The sequence below is a fragment of the Atta colombica genome, unplaced genomic scaffold (assembly GCF_001594045.1).
Source record: "Atta colombica isolate Treedump-2 unplaced genomic scaffold, Acol1.0 scaffold12, whole genome shotgun sequence".
In the NCBI taxonomy this organism is placed as follows: Eukaryota; Metazoa; Arthropoda; class Insecta; order Hymenoptera; family Formicidae; genus Atta; species Atta colombica.
This window is the reverse complement of record NW_017259206.1, coordinates 3,705,926-3,721,861: the sequence shown is the minus strand read 5'-3', so window position 1 is coordinate 3,721,861 and position 15,936 is coordinate 3,705,926. Positions and strand designations below refer to the sequence as shown.

Sequence of the window (15,936 nt, the reverse complement as noted above, 5' to 3'; positions counted from 1 at the left end):
TATATATATATATATCTAGTTTTTAAACTATTTGTTTTAGAATGTCTCTAATGTACAATGTCTCTAATCTTACCTGGAATTTTTGAATAAAATTCATGAAGGAAAAAACTTGGAATTCTTCAGGAAATGCTTTTATAAAATTTGAGTGTCCACCTTGATCTAGAGGTGATGAAAAAATTGATTTTTTTACATATTTTTAAAATATTGTCTTAAAAACGTTTCTGTATAATTATAAATCAATCCGCGAAAATAGAGGAATTATACAAAATTATAGATGAATATTAGATGAATATTAGAAGACGACAGGTAGACGCGCCTGCGACAGAGCAGTTCAAGTTCGCGCAGATCAAAAAAAGATCCTCCTATATTCATTTACTAATAGCAAGCTTCAGAGCTGCATTCCAAAATATGGATGATATGATTGATGGGGTAACAGTCTTGTCTGAATGAGCAACTGAATAGGTTGAAACAACGAAAATGGATCGTCAGGATCAAAAAGGCTCTTCGGTCATCGCAAAATTTTAGAAAATCAAGATTCAAAAGTCGATGTCAGGCTGAGCAAGAAGCAGAAAGTTACAATACGTTTGCTAAAAAATTAAAATTGATGAATGATATTGTTGTGCTAGAAAATAATACATCTCAGTACCGCATTTTAAATTTTATAATAGTGTTTGTAGCAATTTTACAATGCGTTTCTTGTAAAAACTGTGGTAGAAAAGTAGACTTTAAAGCAGACAGCACTCGAGGTCTCGATTCAAAATACTTGTGCATCGTATGAGCCAATATCAATTCCATCATGTCCTTACATCGAATCTTTATACAAGATTAATAGACGTTTCATATTTGTAATGAGATTATTAGGCATTGGATTTAAAGATACGCAAAAATATTGTGGACCAATAGAACTTACCACCGTTCGTTGGACAACACACTTATGACGTAATAATAAAAAACATACACGTAGCTACTAAATCCGTCTGCGAATTGCTTTTACGGAAAACTGTAAAAAAAGAAATAAAAAAAGGCAGTGAAGCAAGAAATTATGAAGAACCTACAGAATTGACTGTTCTGGAGATGGAAAAAACGCGAATTCACATCATTATTCGGAATTGCTTCTATAATTGGATATCACACAAGGAAAATACTTGATATCGTTATTAAAAGTTTGTTATAAGATGTGTGAATGTTGGAATAAAAAGCAAGACACTGAATATCGCTGAATATCTAGAGTGGAAAATAGAACATGAAACGAAATGCTCAGCGAATCATGAAGAATCGGCTTGGAAAATGGAAGTCAATGCTATAAAAGAAATCTTTTTACGATCTGAGGAACTTCACGGCGTCAAATATTCAAATTATATCGGAAACGGCGATTCAAAAACTTATACAGGAATCATCAATTCAGTATCTTATGGAAACAACATTATTAATAAAAAACAGTCACATACAAAAACGAAAAGTTGATTTCGGGAACGATAACATAAAGGACTTGGTGACAAAAATAAATTAATTGCAAAAAATGATAGACAAATTGATTGTATATTACGGATTAGCAATCCGTAAAAATTGCAATTCAGTCGAAGACATGAAGAAAGCTATTTGGGCGGCATATTTACATTACAGTTCAACAGATAAATAATCTCGTCACTAAAACTGTCCAACAGGTTCGGATTCATGATGTAACTAGCAATGCGCTAATGTAAACTCTCAATTGCATTACTTTCACTCATGATTACAATGCTCTTCCAGAAAAGTGTTTTGGATGCTATTGAATCTATTTATGAAAATTTAAGTCAAAGCAATTTGTTGGAACGATGGTCGGTGGCTTTACTTAGAATAATAATGAAAGTCTCCACAATGTTATAAATGGAAAATCACTCCGAAAATTATGTACAATACCGTTATAACTGCGGAATTAATTGCCTATATTGTCACATGTATATTTAACGAAAGTGCACGAGCATTATTACAAATTCTTCAAGCAATGCAAGTGCAGATAGACCCAAATGTACGTCGCTGTAAAAGACGAGAAACGCATACTTCAGGCAGAAATGCGCGTTTTAAACAATGCAAAGGAGGAGAGAATACATTGCCGACAACACCAAAGCGATTTTCTAGAAGCATCCACTTCGAAAGAAGGGTTGCTTTATGGCCCTGAAGTAGATGATTTAATGTGAATGTAAAAAAACTTTTGTTTTTGTAGTGTAAACTGAAAACGCATTTTTCTCACAACATAGTTTTCAAAAGTGATCATTGTATCTTAAAGATTGTATCTCGATCGATCTCGATTTGCAATTTTTCACACTTTTTCTACAGACTAAAAACTTCTTGATGTAGGATTTTTTCCTACGATGCTTAATTTTTTTTTTGTAGCCGAAAACGAGCAAACTGCTACTCTATCATATCGTTATTTTTTTTTACTAAAACAATAGTTATATGATACTATACAGTGTTAATTTATCACTATATAGTGTTAATCCGGGTCGAAATTTTAGTTCTACTTTGAACCTCTTCCAACCTCAATTAAATCTTATAAACCTGTTTTAATACTTATATAATCAAATAGGACTTCTTTTAATATTATTTAATATTATTAATACCTGCAACTTCTACTTAGAAAACTTTTTTAACCTAAAAATAGGAAATCTTGCAATAACTGCCATTTACAAGCTTAACGTAGGAGCTCAATTCATTAGATTAGAACCTATTATAAATCTTTACAGTCATACTCTACATATGTCCTAAAACTAAGGTTCAAGTAGGAGAAAAATTTCAACTCGAGAAATGGACACGATATAGTGTCAAATTTAATTATCATTTTAATAAAAAATAATGGTATATTTAGTAGGAGCAGTGGCGACTCATATTAAGTTAAATTTGAAATTATAGATGTAAGATCAGCTCTGTCCAATTTGAGCTCTGCCAAAACATAAAGCCATCGACGCAAAAGTTCAATTTTGAGATTTTAAGATTTCAGGAAAGTGTTGATACGCATCTAAGTGGCTCTTATCAACCTTTACAGTTTCTAAAATCTTACATTGAATTTTTTTACGTCGATGGCTTCGTGTGTTTTGATTCCGGAGCTCAAATTGGGTTTATCTAAGTGTATATGCCCCCTTAACGTCTCGTGCGTTATCTAGCTGAGAAAGCGTGAGATACACGAATCGTTATTACTCCACACTCAACACGGGAAGAATTTCCTCCTTCTACGGTACTTACTAGTGGTGATTAAGGACACAGCGGTGTCGCAACCTCATACCTCCGTTCGTAATCGAGCCGCGAATTAGTGATCATTGGTGGAAAAGCGACCGAGAGAACGAGCGACAGGTAAATGGCATCCAGACGCACCTGTGTGACTTCTTTCCCCATATTAATCATATGTATTTCGAAATGAAAAGATTCTTTCCCAGCGAGAGAGAAGTTTCTTGCCTTCCGGGCAAAAGAATGTTCTTATGTCCAGATATAGAGATTACATTAATTTCAGTTCGATTCGCTCTTCATATTTCAAATTAGAAAAGATAAAGAGTTAATTGAATCAAGATTAAAATTAAACTACTGGATAGGAACAAGTATTAGGGTAGGAGGAAACTATTTCGTTAGTTTCAATCTTAAAGTAATATAAAATTTTTGACAGCAAACAATATTTTGTTGTATTATAGTGTGCTTACAATTATTTTATACAATCACAGGGTTGTCACTGATCTGGAAAACTGGAAAAAGTCAGGGGAAAATGTAAAAAAGTCTGGAATTTCGAAATTTGCTTACAATTCCTATTTCAAATAATTGTTATAAATATTTTTTTTTAATATTATATCTGACGTTTATAGTCAAATACGTTCAAAACTTGTGAACTTTAAACGATTTTAATAAAATAATTAAAATTTATATCTTATTCAGTATTTTTATTTGATCTCTCTTTTTCGTCATGATTTTTTTTTTCAAAACTGATTTGTTGTTTTTAATAATAGACTAGCTTTCCTACAATCTTTAAGTCTAAATGTAAAAATTTACAACATATTTTATACATTTATACATTTATATTTACTCAGAAAATTTTGCATTTTTATTTGGAAAACTTGGAAAAATTAGGGAAATTTTTAAATTCATTTTTTGTGACAACCTTGAATCATGATTGCTTCTCTTGAACAAACATATTTTTAAAGATTTAATATATATTATTTAGAAACATAAACATTATTGCTAGAAATTGACAAGTCTCGCAAAAACTCTAAATCATAAATTTTCACCGTGAGAATCAAATCCGCGTCTATCTGCATTCGATGTTATTTAACGCCCCCCCATTTGCACGTGCTTTATCAATGGTAGCGCACATTTGAGATTACATGACAGTATGATGACGCATCTCATAAAATACGACATCTCAATAGACGTTTATCCATCGACGCTCTGCAAAATCCATGAGATTAGCGCGCCGTATCGTTTGTCTCCTCAAAACACGATTCGTATGCGTAGACGCGAGAACTCTGCCAGAAAATCAGACAAAGTACGGCGCGCCGTTTGATTTACCTTTAAATCCTCATGAATGCATTTTATGAATGCGCCTCCGCTATCCTGTTGCAAACGTCTCGTCGCGCGAATAATGTATCGCGCTCCCAGTGGCTTTTAACAGCGTTGACTGCGCGAATTAATTTTGCAGGAAACGCGTTAAGAATCACTCAAATAAATGCAACGCTCGTTTTTCCACGAGGAATGCGAGGGATGCAACTGAAGATCTGTTTCTTTGTCTCTGCACTAAAACTTTCTATCTCGCTTTCATCAATCTCCAAATATATATCTCTATTTTATTTTAAATTAGTTTGAAAAAAAAGTTTTGCTGAAATATAAAAACTTAGTTAAATCTGAAAATACTTTTACTTGAATTATAAAGATATTTATGTAGAACTCTTTTAAATTGGTTGTTAAACTTTAAAATCTTTTGCAGTATTGTCACACAGAAGATTTTATTGTAAATTGTTAAGTATCTAAAAATATTCTATATTTAACTACAGATCTGAAAATAATTTTATTTAGACATTGAAATGTTGCTTAAACTTGCTTCTAGAATGCTAAAATTTTTCGGAGCGTTATCAATATTTGAGCGTTCTATAATTCCTTTGATGATCTAATAAAATTATTTTTGATTCTATATCAGCTTTTTCTAGATATTTTAGCAAAACTGTTCTTTCCATATACAAAAAGTGTATACTAGTTGAATTACAAAACAGATCTTAGGAGTTGACACGTAGGGAAATTCGACTTTATTTTCTGAGTCTCGTTGTTTGAAGCTTACGTTAGCTCCGTATTCATGCTCGGCGGAGACGTCACATTGTGTATCTTTCGCTGCATACTGCTTTATTCACGTTTAGCAGATGACAGCGGAATTTAATGCCACTGTTTGTTCTGTGCTGGATAGGAGTTTTCGGAATATGTGGCGTCGTTCTGTTGTCACTGGAGGAGAAAAAGCGTTTCCCGCGAAATCTTTCGCGGTCGCCGGCGCGAAAATACACGATACGATGTTTTCACGGTGAAAATAAATTCACTGGCGAAATTCGCCATCCGAATTTTCTGAATCTTAACGGGAGGGATTTCTGGAGAAGTTCCAAAACTTTAAAAACGACGACCCTGAGAGAAACGGAGCCGTGACTCACGGCGTCGTTGATGATCGCGAACTCGGCGACAACAACCGCGAACTGAATGAGGCGATGATTGAAATATCGTTCGCGATTTCCGAAAGCGATGGAAAGAAAATGTGTTGGTTGTAAAAATTTATTACACTGCCGAAAATAATTTACAATTTCTATGCACATGCAGCGCTGTTTATGTCGATAATTTCATCGCCAAATGTCAATAAACATTATTCTGAGATACTTTTCATAAGATTAAGATTACGTTAGCAACCATTTTCGATGATGGATCGAGGTCGACGATTTTTTTATTTTTGCGTGGTATTGTTCCCGACAGCTGCTCGCTGTAAGAATTGCATGCGAGAAGTCGTAAACTCGCGACACTTCGTTCCAATGCATCTTCAGGTTGGAGAAACTGATGTGAGAATGTGATGGAGAAGAAATGTGACCAACAAATCGTTCGATGGACTAGAGTCGTCACGCTGTCGCGAAATACGAGACAGTCCGTCGTGATTCACCTTTCGAATGAATAAGACAACATGATTATCCTGTGACGCAACATTAATTTTCTACAATCCTTCTTACTTTAAAACTTCTTGCGTTTCTTCTTAAATCAGAATTTGAAGCAAAAAACTTAATTGCGCTCATCTGGTTTGCTTTAGAAATCGAAATGAACATAAAATGTAATTCCCTTATTTTAAGTTTCATTATTAAAAAATATTTAAGCTATAATTGCGTGGAACACATCGTGATAATGATACTTAATGATTCTGAAATTCACTTTGAAAGTCGAAATAAAAGTGAAGTATAATTTATAATAAATGTATCGCGATTTATAAAATAGAATGATTGCAATTAATTATGATATAACAGAATGTAACAGAATGACGCGATAAATAACTTTGTTAGCACAGCTGGAGCAAACTCGGTCAAACATGGTTTATTTCTTTTAAGTGCCGTGAATAGCGCAATAATTTATAAACGTATAATGTTTTTTTAGTCGACTTTAATAGAATTGCCACAAAACTGGAAATCAGAGAAATCAGCGAAATGTCAGGAAAAAGTCAGGGAATTTTGCAAAATTTTAATATGCGTACATCACACCTACGCGGTTCTGGAATAAATCAACTTAATAGTTAAATGCAAGTAGTAGTAACATTAATAGTAATTTACATTGCTATGTTAAATTCTAAAAACCAGGACGAAACTAAAAATTTCAAAATATTAAGCATTAGGGAAAATAATTAAATTTTATCTGAAAATCAGGGAGAAGTTATGGAATTTTAGGATGAAGAATTTGTGGCTTATTTAATTTATTTTTAAAAATTGGCTTTTTTTCTCTTTAATTTCAAGGCATTTCAGCTACATTTATTCGGAAAGTGCTCTTTAAAGGTCAGATTTTATTGAGTCGGAAAAGTCATGACGTATTTTTGTCACATTTTTAATTCAAATTTATGTATATATATCATTATATACATATACAATTATACCATTCGATAAAGCAAAGTTTTAGCTTTAAGAATCTGTTTTAATAATTACATCACGATGTTTTTTAACGGAGTCATGAGTAATTAAAATCAAAATCATACTCCTTTTATTTAATCCGCGATATTTTTTAATTGCGACTTTGTAAATCAGTAACAAAAAATCATAAGAATATTTTTAAAAATTGATTTGCAGGGAAAGCAAGCTTTTACGATAAATAGTCGAAATTATTCTCAAATTTTTTTAGGCATGTTACAGAGTTACAAAGTGAGAAGAAAATTTTTCATATTTTTCAGCTGGTAATCTTCTGTATGTAAAAATTATCAAATTCATATAAACTCAAAAAAATTTAGTAAGCTTTTGAAAGTAGAGATTTCAAAGTTTAAAACATTTTTCTTTTTAATTTAAATTTCAATGTTCATTTTTATCGAAGATATAGATACAATTTTTTGAGCTGAAAAATGCGTCATGATTTTTCCAACAATCTAATATTTTAAAATAATACAATCGTAAACGTGTAAAACTGCGACAAGTTTTCTAAACAATTAAAATTCTCGGCTTTAAAGAAGTTTAATATACAATACATACATGATACCTATGCAATTCTGAAATAAATCAACTTAACAGTTAAATGCAAGTAGTGTCAGCAACATTAATAGTAATTTACATTGCTATGTTAAATTTCAAATCAGGACGAAATTAAAAATTTTTAAATATTATTGAAAGCATCATTAAATTTCAAACTGTAGCATGTAATGCTGCGTTATGTTACCATTATCTGAAGCAAATTCGTCTTTTCAGCTGCGAGGGATGTAAGGGATTCTTCAAAAGGACTGTACGTAAGGATCTGTCGTATGCCTGCCGCGAGGAGAAATCTTGCATCATCGATAAACGACAAAGAAATCGCTGCCAGTACTGTCGGTATCAGAAGTGCCTGGCCATGGGGATGAAGAGGGAAGCAGTACAAGAGGAACGTCAACGCACCAAGGAGCGGGATCAGAGCGAGGTGGAGAGCACGAGCAGTTTGCACGCAGATATGCCGATCGAGCGCATCCTTGAGGCGGAGAAATGGATCGAGTGTAAGATAGAGCAGGGAAATTATGAGGTAAATATATACACGTAATGAAGACGTCGCGTGTCAATGTTTATCACGTATAGACATATCTCCTTCTGAGAGAGAAATAAAGCGGAAATTTACACTATTAAAAATTTCAAGAAATTTCAATTTAAATCACACAAACTTAACTTTGAACTTAATTTCATGACATTACATTAAATTTAATATATTTATAATTGAAAAGTATATTTTGTGTACATATACATGAAATTTAATATATTTTTCATTAAAATTTATGAAATTTAATGTACACGTTCATTACATTGAAGTAACTACTGTAACTTAATTTTCAGTTAAATCATTCATTACTTCTAATTTTGTTCATAACCACGTACCATTTACATATAAAGGAAGCATTTCTAATAATATAGATATGTAGTAATAACGAAATTTTTTAAAGATGTGTGTAACTATGTAAATTGCAATTAGAATATCGTAGAGGATATATTATTCATAAAAATAATCTTGTTTTAATGTGATAACTGATTTTAAATTTATTATGTATATATTAGTTTATTGTTTGCTATACGAGTTTTAATTTATCTCCTTCACTCACAATTTTTAATTCTCTGCAATTATATAGTTAGTTGTAACATCAAACTATACACGGAATAAGAATAGAGATTGAACTGGATTTTAATTACAAATCAATCGTTCTCTTATGGAGTTAAACGTTATTCTAATTATGGATTTATTAGATTAGTCAGCGTGAATTTCTATCATAAAAGTGATATCTTTATAAAAGTGTAGTTTGAACGTAATTTTATCGAGATTTTATGTACACTATCGCTTAAAAGTATTTGCCTACTCTATTTTCCTTAATTATTATAAAAGGAAAGTTTTAATCTTCTTTTTTAATTTATTAAATGGTATGTAATAATAATAATACTTGATATTTCAAAATTTTACATTTTTAATACGCTCTCTTATTCTAAAAGCGACACAACTAAAAAATTAAATCTCCCAGAAAAAGGAAAAAATATTTTCCAACTTGATTGAAAATTATTGACTAATCAAATAATATAGGCAAAAAAATTATTCTTAATTATAATTAATTGTCATTTTTTATTTTACAATCCTTAAAAATCATTGTTTTCGAATTGTGATGATTTTTATAATTTTTATGAAATTAATTTTGATAGGGTAATATTTATCTAACTCATTCAGAGTAGTTGAAAACTCATGTTTTTCAAGTTACACTTTTAAAATAAAAAAGCGACATGTAAAGAATATATAGTAGAATTAGAATGAAATTTAGGCGTAAAGAGATATGTGAAAAAATCGGATTGAGCAAATACTTTTAACGTATCTATTATTCTACGAAATTTTGACGTCGTAATCATCATTAGTGATTCATCACGGCTTTATTGTTTGTTTTGTTAAATCCTTGGCTAATCTGGAATCTTGTAATGCACAGACCGCAGTGCATCTTTGCAACGCCACGAAACAGCAGCTCTACCAGCTAGTAGCATGGGCGAAACACATCCCGCATTTTACGTCGTTACCGGTAGCGGATCAAGTACACCTGCTCAATGCTGGTTGGAATGAGTTGCTAATAGCCGCCTTCTCCCACCGTTCTATTGATACGAAGGATAGTATCATTCTGACAACAGGCGCCGCGGTACATCGACATTCGGCGCAACAAGCGGGTGTGGTCACAATTTTCGACCGAGTGATCTCGGAGTTGGTGTCGAAGATGCGCGAAATGAAAGTAGACAAAACCGAACTCGGATGTCTTAGGTGAGGAACTGACGAGATTAGTATTTAATTCTGCTGATCTATTAAAATTTACTGTACGATCATTATGGATCATATGATTAAAAAATAAAAAATAAATTTTCACAAAAATATCTTACATTAATAGATCAAGTCATCAAATATCAAAAAAGTTTTTAAATAAATTGTATTAGTTGAGAAGATGAATTACATTTTGAGTCAAGTCGGATAGACCAACAGGGCTAATAATTTTAGTGAGCATGACAATTGATTAGATGTGAAACGAAAACGAATATCTATAAATGTCTCTTCCATCACATCATATTTTTCTTTTTTTAATTCTTTCATTTTCTCTCTTTTTTCTTAATATAAGCTAAACCAATTAACAAATGATTTTTGATTTAATATTGGTTTCGTTTTTCGATATGCAGATCCATTATCCTCTTCAATCCTGACGTGCGAGGCATCAAGTCCATCCAAGAAGTCAGTTTATTGCGTGAGAAGATTTACGCCGCTCTGGAAGAGTACACTCGTGTGAACTGTCCGGACGACCCCGGCAGATTCGCCAAGCTGTTGCTTCGCCTACCATCCATCCGTTCAATCGGTCTCAAATCGGCCGAGCACCAGTTCTTTTATAAGTTAATCGGCGAAGTGTGTGTCGAAAACTTCTTTGCGGAAATGTTAGAATCACCATCGGATCTTTAGGAGCAGAAGGTGTGCCGCGTTTTGGGGCACACCGATTTGTAAAAAAGTAAAGTAAAGGACATAAGAGGACGTCGAAGAAGAAGAAGACAATGACGACGAAAGAGGATAGGACCCGCATTCGAGTCGAGTTTCGCATTCGAGATGCAACGATTTCTGTACTGCGTCGCCTTTTCTCGCGTCGCAGTATAGACTATCCGTGTGTCGAGCGAGGTGGAATTTACTTACTTCTCTTTATCGCCATCCCTGTCTCCTCCCTCCCTTCTTCCCAATTTTTCCCTTCGCCCTGTTATTTATGTTTTTGTTAGAGCTTAACGACTCTTATGTCCAGCGTAAGGAGGCGGTCTTACTGGCCGACGACGACGCAACGCACGTACTGAAAGATAGCGATGTAAGTGCGTGTATCTGCGTCTGTGCGTTTTGTATAGCTTGTATACACGTCAACATCTGAGCACAATTTGAACGTGGTAAATAACTACGATCTGCATAATACAAACTTCGATGTTGTCGATCGGTAATTAGTTAATTTCTCAAACCGGTTGAATTTGTTGCGACGATCAGGTAGAGAGAATTCTCTATCTCTATTATAAAATATTGTTAATCACAATCGCGCTGCCTCTTTAGCCTGCGACATGTGTCGTGCCATCATCCGAGCGAAGATCGTGTTTCACACGATGTTTCGTGCCGATCGATCCTTGTTTCGGACAGACGTCGCGTCTTCGTCGGACTGCACCTTTCACAGTCTCACAGAAGTTCCTAGAATTATTAAGTTTCTTTTTTTTATTTTTGCACTTTGTTATTTTTCGGTCTTTTTTTTTATCCTTCTCTTCTCTCTTTCTTGACAATGTCACCGATTGCCTCGGCGATCTCATTTTTGACGGCGGACGCTTGACGAAGACGCGATTTTGTCTGTGCTCGCGAGTTCTCGGACACCTTTACATTCCAACTCTGCCTCGATTCGGATCGTTACTTTAAAGAGCCACTATTTGCATATAGATATGTATACATACATACTTGCATCAATGCGTATTCCTTACGCTCAGTGCGCAAGTTTAACGATAATTTATTGTTTTGTATTTTAGAGTATAGGAAAAAAACGAACTTACTAATTCAATATTAATTAAATTAAATATACGCATGATAAGCCCCCTTTTTTATGCAGCATGTGTCCATAATGAAGTATCAGAAGTGCAACAAATGTGACGTCGGAGCGTGCAAACGAAGTATTTACTTTCAAGGTGTTAGGGTTTCCGTTTATCTCTATTTCTTTTTGGTAAAACGCACGCTCAGATATATACTCGGATCTTCTTCGTTAATCTTTAACATTTAGATTTAATGTTATGACAAACTCTTACTACGCGTATACTTTGCAGTACTGAAATGCTGTCTTCTGTGTCTGGTACAAATTTGACATGGCAGCAAATAGAGTAGAGAGAGTATATAAAAATTTTTTTGTCATAGTTTTTTACGACAGTGAGATTTGTTTTTCTCTCGGAAAATTTTTAATGCACGAAAGCAGATAAAAACAAAGATACAGGAGCTCTCGAATCTTTGGAAAAAAAAAGAAATATTTGCGAAATGTATAATTATACTATAAAAATCTAGCATACGATAAGAATTAACTGATCGTGGACACAGAATTAAGATAGAACCCTCTCGTTGTTAGTAATTTACAGAATTGTGTGTATCACATGATGTGAGCTGATAGATCCGACGAATTTGTAAATTAGCGGAGCATCTGCAAATGTTTGCTCAGCGGATTATTTTCTAAATTTAAATGTTATTAGATATATAAAGATGTGTACAAAACGCGTATATATACATATATATATATTTTTCTCGAGACTGTTAATTATTATTCTATCTGTTAACTATTTCTACTTGTGGAGAAATTGGATTAACGACATAATTTATGTGATAGTCAAATTTTAATAGTTTTATGTCAACATCATTGCGTTGACTCAGTTCTTCGTTTGGAAAAAATTTTTAGATGTATAATATTGTATAATAATGATTTGTTCATTTAATAGAGATACGTAAACGTTTATGATATTAGATTTATACGTATCCATATTTTTAACGAATTTATGAAGTTTGATAATTATAATTATTAATGACATGATGCAATTATGTTGTAAAATGAAAGCGTTCAGATGTATGTAAAATTATTTTTTTATTTTAAATAAAATTATTATGAAAACATTTCATCATTTTACGAATGTTGTACAAAACATTTGATACTTTTCGGACTCTTTCAGCTCTAATCATTGATACGATTTACTCTACTACTCTAGAAATAGTAAGGGAATGATCATACTTACTTCAATAATATAAATTATGATAATATTATTGTATATTATTAAACATATTTCTATTTTTGCGTGAATGCCTACGATTGTTAGTTGTTGGTTATTGTTATCTACTTGATGAGAGTTTTTAATGTTATGCGTACCGTGGGAAACAAACACAATATTAAATTCATAATTTTTTTTATAACATGCTGGAGTTACTATTCATTTCAGATGCCTATTTTAGCATTTTTGATTATTCAGGGAAGACGAGTTATATTTAATGATGCATTAATGCTGATGTGCAAGGAGCAATATCGAGTATGTAAATCGACTTTTTTAATTTTTTATTATATATACGAATTCAAGTTCATTCTTGATTTTAAGTAGGGGCGCAGATTAAAGAGCAGAGATTCTATTACCAAACTTATCATTTGATTGTACAATTGTTACTTCAATACTTTTATTGACGAAGCACCTGACCAAAATTACCTCTGAACAATCGCGCGACTAGCGATCACCTCTTCAAATTCCTCACAAAATATAAAAACGATGCTGTAAGTGACCATTAAGATTGGAGGGCGCGAATGAAGCTACCTGTGAATGAAGTTTCATATAAATATATAAATGTTATAAAAAACGGAAATATATCTATACATATATATAAATAATATATGAATATATATAAACCGAATTCTTTCACAAATACAAATGCAACAACCTCAGTAGATCAGGAAAAAGAAAAAAATGCGTTAACAAAGATAAATAACAGATTAAATGAGCTCTATGTCCTGCGATCAGATACATTATATAAGGTAAGAGGATTTTACAAGAGTGTGGTCTTTGGAATGCCGTGATGTTTTACTAAAGCATAATTAACACACTGAGCTTCTTTCGCGAAGCACCGTATTGGGAAAAAAAAAATGCTGGATCGTGTGTGTGTGTGTGTACCGAGTATACTTTAATATAAAACTTAAACTGCTTTTGCCATACTTCTTTGAAGTATCATTGAAATGGTACGATGCTCAAATCGTGTGTAGTAACAGTCTTATCTAGTAACAGTGTCCTAGAGTGGAAGAATTGGGTGCGCTGTGTAATCTTTCTCTGTACAGTAGAACAGCAATGGATATCACATTTTATTTTCGTATCTGTTGTATTTTCTTTGCTTTTATGTTATCTTGTACTTATGCAAATCCTGGATATACATTTTTGGTTGCATGCTGTCCCTTTTTCTTTTTCTCTTTCTCTCTGCCCTTTCAATAATTTCAACATTTAATTAATATATACTTCAACTTGTAAAATCCTTACTTCTTCTGTCACTCTAGTATTTAAAGAGTAAACGACAGGGCATCTTTTCATAGTATACCGAAACCCCTTTCTCTACGCACCCATTCTACATAGATCAGTACAAATAAGTTTAATAATAATAATAATAGTAATAAATAACAATAATAACGATAATAGTAATAATAGTACCGATAATGTTAATAATATACCGTTTACTCTTATCAAGCGCGTAAGGTATACTCAACTTAACAAGAAAAATAGTAGCAGGTGTCCTACTAAAAATACCGTACCTTTAACGAGCTAAACTATAAGCCAGTATATTACAATCTATGTATAAACGTCGTACAATTTACGTATGGGCAATCTCTAATTAAGAAAGTTAATAAGTTAACTCTTGTATGACTGCCATTATGATCAAATATTATTTCGAATAATTATCATAAAAATGCGATATGCTCCGCGGAGAATGGATCACTTTTTTTAATTATTTCTTCTGGCCCGCGCAGAAGAGAGAATGCACATTTATATACGTGCGAACAACGTACGCAAATGTTAATAATTTCGAAATTAGACTATTCTCTCGCGCGAGGACAACAAGGGATATTTAAATATCGTAGAAGACACTAGAAAAACACTCCGATTGCAAAGCCGATTGGATACTTCGTGAATTGTAATTGTATTGTCGATAAATGTTGAATGTAACATTCCACTTTACGGATAATCGTTAATCGGCGCGCATACGAATGCCTATAAAACATCGCTTTTCTTTTCTTTTTTTTTCATACACAAGTCTCCGATATGATTCGCTACCGTTTCGTCGAATTTTTAAAGTACCGCGACTTTGGATGTCTCCCTTGCTTGCGTTACGAAGGGATATGAGGCGATTGTACGATATTCTGTCGCAAATTGATATTAATTTATTTCACTGGCTTTAATAACCAACGACACTATATATGGTTGTGCTCCGTAGATAGCAAAGCAATATAATTAATTATATGTATGTGCACATGAATATATACACATTTATAATATATATCTTACATATATATTAATATATTATATGTAATATATTTATAATATACATATTATATATTTATTATATATATTATATATACATATATATTTTTTATGTGCATATATGTATGTATGTACATCCTTCAAGAGTCCAATTCTATCTTTTTTTAAGCTGTAAGTTACAATTTTGTTAAGTTAACGAGACATTTCTTGATTTGCGCATCCATTGTAGATTACGAAAAAAATCTGTCTACATACTTATACTATATTTACTACTAAACTATTAAGAAATACGCTTTTGTAAATGTAAAACGTACACCTTTTTTCAAATATAACGGTACGGCAATGTGCAAAGTATCACGTACGGAGGCGTCGAGTTCTCAGGTGAGGAGAGCGAATGTTTTAGGAAGAATAAGAGTAATATATTCACACACAGAAAGCGAGAGATGAGGGTATAAATAAAATATGTAGAAATGTAAGAGAGAGGTCCTGATGAAAGAGGTAAGCGAGAGAGAGAGAGAGAAAGAGAGAGAGAGAGAGAGAGAAAGAGAGAGAGACTGAGAGTAAGAAAGGATGAGAAATTGTTAGGGGCAAGCATGTGCAAAACAAGGGGAGTGATGCTATGAGTGTACTTGTACAACAGTATGGCTAGTAACAATCCCTGAGTAAAGAAATATAATGTACGGTTTCGCGCCAAGAGATA

The 15,936-nt window shown here is 32.8% G+C and overlaps 1 protein-coding gene across 8 annotated transcripts in view; it reads left to right on the top strand.

Annotated features, from left to right (window-relative positions):
* LOC108694434 (retinoic acid receptor RXR) overlaps window positions 1-12,446 on the top strand; it is a 103,072-nt gene extending 90,626 nt beyond the window's left edge. For 5 of the 8 annotated variants that reach the window (XM_018203932.1, XM_018203934.1, XM_018203930.1 and 2 more), the window contains exons 4-6: window positions 7,911-8,214; window positions 9,644-9,966; window positions 10,374-12,446. In XM_018203932.1, the coding sequence (XP_018059421.1) occupies window positions 7,911-8,214; window positions 9,644-9,966; window positions 10,374-10,647 (901 nt within the window). In that variant the 3' untranslated portion in view covers window positions 10,648-12,446. The remainder of the gene's footprint in view (window positions 1-7,910; window positions 8,215-9,643; window positions 9,967-10,373) is intronic. The other 3 variants (XM_018203928.1, XM_018203927.1, XM_018203926.1) reach the window with 1 other exon arrangement.
* The last annotated feature ends 3,490 nt before the right edge of the window (window positions 12,447-15,936 follow it).